The sequence below is a fragment of the Drosophila bipectinata genome, chromosome XR, assembly GCF_030179905.1.
Source record: "Drosophila bipectinata strain 14024-0381.07 chromosome XR, DbipHiC1v2, whole genome shotgun sequence".
NCBI classification, from domain to species: domain Eukaryota; kingdom Metazoa; phylum Arthropoda; class Insecta; order Diptera; family Drosophilidae; genus Drosophila; species Drosophila bipectinata.
The window spans coordinates 10,058,096-10,062,873 of record NC_091735.1 but is presented as its reverse complement, the minus strand read 5'-3'; the positions used below and the strand labels follow the sequence as shown (position 1 = coordinate 10,062,873).

Below are 4,778 nucleotides of genomic sequence, written 5' to 3'. Positions count from 1 at the left end.
ACTTTAAAAAATAGGATGTGGAAAATGTTTAGTTTTAATGGAAATTATCGATGGATTACCCATTTGAATTCGCTTGTAGAAGACTACAACCATTCTTACCACAGAACTATAAAAATGAGGCCAATCGATGTTTGTAAACAGAATGAAGAGTTTATTTTGAAAACATGTTATAACATTGTTAAGGTATTTCCAAGGCATAAATATGTAGTAGGAGATCATGTTAGAATAAGCAAATACAAGGGTGTATTTGTTAAAGGATATGAACCTAACTGGACAACTGAAATATTTACAATTTCAAAAATTAAGACTACATTCCCAGTTACTTACGAGCTCATTGATTATAAGGGTGACCCTATAAAAGGTACATTTTATGAAGCTGAAATTCAAAAAGTTAAAGACAAAAGTGCATTCCTAGTTGAAAAAGTAATAAAAAGAAAAAAAGACCAAATTTTTGTAAAAACAAAACCTAACCATTTGATGAAACACATAACTCATGGATAAATAAAACAGATTTATTAAAATAAAATTTTACAAATTGGAATTTATTTATACAAATTATACATACATATATACATTTTTAATTTTTATTATTATTATTATTATTATTTATATATTTATTTATTTATTTTTATTTTTATTTTTTTATTTATTAATTTTTTTTTTTGTGTCTTATTTAATATTTTAAAAAATACGTACAATATTATTGACATTATCCATTTGTATTTAATAAAGATCTGAATTTATAATGACCATATGCTATAGTATTAATATTACAAACTAATACCCATCTTTTATCATCTCTAGGACTAAGACTTACTTTATTAACTACTTCAGTATATAACTTATGACCCATACTTCTTATACATCTTTGTTCCCCATAGTAGGTTTTCTTATGTCTAATGCATTCAATATAATCAAAATGACATAGTTTTTTTATTACCGATTGCTTAACACCCTTAACTTTCTTTGTGTTTATGTATTCGTCATTGTCTTCTACCAAAAATGAATATGCTTTAGCTTTTAGACCCACGAAAGAGGTCATCATTTTTCCAGCATTTTCATCTTTGAATAAGCCTAATTCTTTGTTGTTAGCTTGAATTATGTTGAAGCGGTTTCCTGACTCATAATTTGATGTGTCAAAACGGCTAGAGTATTTTTTCATCATTTTGTATATATCCTCTTTACAAGAAACTATAAAAGAGTCTGTATCCATATATATTATTTTGGCTGTGGGACATTCTACTAGTAAAAAGTTATAATAGTAATCATACATTAGCCATTTTGACAAATCAAGAACTGTAAATCCAATATAAATAGGCTTATCGTACATAATTGAAGTCTTTGTAGTTTCAATTGCTGCTAAATTTTCTCCAAAAATTTCTACACTATGAAAATTATTTATTGCAACAAGTTGTCTAAACCCTGGAGAGTTTTGCGCAGATTCATGCCGAGTTACTAGCGTTATTTCTCGACGCTTTTCTACGTTTTCCATGGTTTTTCCGTATACTGCATTGTTCATCAATTTATAAAAATTTTTTTCAAATTCATTTTTTGCTGTATTCTATGTTTTGTATATAAATCTATATAGGGCTTTAACCAGTATGATTGACTAAAAGATATGATTCTGTGAATTTTCTTTAATTTTAATCCATGTGTTAGACATAGTTGAAGCTGTTTTAAATGAATAATATAAAACTCCTTGGAATTTAAATCTGCAATTAATTTGGGCTGTTTTCCTCCTGGTGGAACTTTATTTTCGGGACAAAATGGTAAACTATTATGTTTGTCATGAATTATTCAGGATATTCTAAATCTACTTCTGTGTCTCCTGAGAAATCAGTATTTTGTACATCAAATAAATTAGATTCATTTTTGTTTAAAAATTTAAAATTTGAAATTGGGAGTTTTTGGCTCATAGCCCAACCATATAAATTATTTGCGTCAATATATGACAAATAATTTGTTGGTTTCGTTTTATCATAATTTCTCATGTACTCATTATTTGCCTTTGATATTCTTTGAGTACATTGAGTCAGTCCTCCACGTACACCTCTTTTTACAAAATTGTACATGTTAGGATCACTTATTAATTCTAGTTCTACTTTTGTATACTTCAGCATAGCATCCCATGAAATAGATGGGGCTGAAACATAATTGACCGGGTCTAATTTATATATTCTTGTACATATATTGCGGAAGTTTTCAAAAACATCTGATAAAATTAAAACGTCACTCTCCAAATACAGTTTAATGTAGTCTTTTAAAGTTCTACACTGAAAAGAACTCCAAATTTCTTTAGCGAAATTGTATTCGCTAACACTACACTCTTCGTCCATGCATAATCGTCCACTCTTCAAACGTCCATGCATAATGTCGAAATTTTCTATGTCACCATAGATTTTCACCAGTTTTTTAGATGCAGGGTCTTCTTTAACTTCCGAGATTGTTTGTACGCCATCCAAATAGGCGGAAAGCAGAGACTCTTCCTTGTTAGCGACGATGCATTTATCATCGTCGGATGTGTACTCCTTCTCTTGGTCCTGGATATCAACCCCGCATGATGGCGCACTTTGTGTTGAGGAATGCACCTTAAATAAAAAATTAATTAGAACATATTTTTTGCAATGTTAGTTTAGTACAAGTGTGAGTTTTTGACAAGGACAATATACGTTGTTAAAACATTTAATAACAATTGACAACAATAATAGCCTTACTTGCTTTAGCTCCAATAAACGGTGTGCTATTTTTTTTAGATTTGGCTTTGCTAAGAATTTTTGCTGATCATTTAGGATGCTCGAATTTTGATCTGTCCTAGCAATTTTTTTTTTATATAATTTTGGCTTTTCTCGCACTTTAGTTTAAGCTCCATCCATATTATGAAGAATTCGCTGTATACTAATTTTGTATTTTGCAACTTCAAGGTCGCTTCGTATGTGTCTTTGAACGCATCAATATATACTTCCATCCAATCCCAGTCCGCATCAATACTAATGCTAGGGTGTACAGCAAGGAACTCTTTTAAATCTAACAATTTTAAAATCATTAAATATGTAGAGTTCCATCTCGTAACAACATCGAGACATGGCACGTTTTTTTTGCCCTCGTTCAACCAACGTCTGCTCAGGTTGAATATTTTTAAACATTTAATATAATATTACAAAATCTTAAGTTTTCACTTACCTATTCGTTTCTGTACGCAATAATTTACAAATTTTGCGACAGGATGAAACTTTTTGGCTGATGTCATCTAGCTTGTTGATGTCGAATACGCACAGTTGAAGGGAGTGCGCAGCACACCTTACAAGGTGAATATTCGCCAGCTGTATGGAATCGAGTTTTTCCATCACTTCTTCCCCGTTAATGTCATCGTTTGCATTATCGTCAAAAAGACTGTCCGAACCATCATTTAAAATTTGAACGGCTTTAATCATATTTTTTCCATTATCCGATGTAATGCTGTGGTTATGGTTTTAGGTTTTCAGTAACAGTCATTTAAAACATAGTTTGCAATAAAGATTTTACCTGAATACTTGATCGAGGGTTATTCCGTAGTCATTTATGATTTCCATAATTTTTTCTTGGATGTACTTTCCAGTGTGCGAATGACGAAGCTGTATCATGCCTAAAGTCTTGATGACGATCTCAGCTTTAGACATACTAGAATGTATAATTTGTAAATTCACGCCCAAAATAGCCTGGTCCATTCTAGTAGCAACATCTATTTTCAGGGATACAAGCTTTCACTTTACAAGCGCTTTTATGTTTTCTTTAATAGCTTGCTCTCTGGCAGTTACATATTCCATAACATTTCGAGAAGTAATGGGATTCATCGAAAGCGCGTTATAAATTGGGTTCAATATTTGTCGAAACCCTTCGCTATCCAGAAATAAAAAAGGCTTTCCATCGGTGGTCACAATCTTTAGAATTGAAGACACGATTGTTGCTTCACTGGTTTCATATGAAATTTTCCTTTTTTTCATACATGTATTTTGTTGCGCTTTGTCGTCGTCAATCTCAAATTCATTATAAATTTCAGCATGTTTTGCAATTAAATGGCGCTTCAAATTTGTTACGTGAGAGCCTGCTAACTTCACACCGCAAACATTGCACTTAGACTTATTGTATTCTGCATTAAATTGGAAAAAAAAATTGCACTTTTTTGTTGTGATCGCGACCCATCTTGACACAAGAATTATTACACTCCAAACGAACCGAATCCACCAAAGCAAGTGTGGTTTGCAACATAAAAATTACAAGTCATTCGCATATACATACACTCATACAAAGGCAAGAGACTTTTATTTTCTTCGCTCGTTGCAAAATGGTCAGCGAATGACCCGAGCAAAAAGGACACGAAAAATTTGTTTTTGGTTGAGCACAGACCGTTTGTTCAAAAGACACAGGTGAACGGTTCTAGTGTGACCTTTTGCGCACCTAATATGCAAAAAACAGTTTTTTGGTGACTACAAGAATATGTCAACTGTTATTTGCGAGCTCTGCGCACTCCTTAATATTGTGGGTCTTGTTTGTGGTCAAATAAAATTGTAGGCAATTTCTACATAAGTATCGTTCCGAATTTGAGTGATTTACTTGTGATTTACCCAATGTTTTTATACTTGTTATGTATGCATAATGCAAACAATTTTCTTTAGGATTTTCTATACCCAATATATCAATATGGTTGCTTTTAACTTCTTTAGTCCTAATTGTAGTACCTTCTATGCGACCATCATAAATTTCATATACATTTATGCTGTAATTTGAGTTATTTTTTTCGA

General features: G+C 31.6%; 1 protein-coding gene across 1 annotated transcript; it reads right to left on the bottom strand.

The window, feature by feature from the left end:
* Positions 1-2,032: 2,032 nt before the first annotated feature.
* On the bottom strand, positions 2,033-3,726 carry LOC138925619 (uncharacterized). The gene is made up of 4 exons (XM_070276467.1): positions 3,523-3,726; positions 3,303-3,456; positions 2,393-2,588; positions 2,033-2,052 (listed from the first exon to the last, which is right to left on the bottom strand). Exons 1-4 carry the CDS (start codon positions 3,702-3,704, stop codon positions 2,033-2,035), a joined length of 552 nt encoding a protein of 183 aa, XP_070132568.1. The 5' UTR covers positions 3,705-3,726.
* Between the last annotated feature and the right edge of the window lie 1,052 nt (positions 3,727-4,778).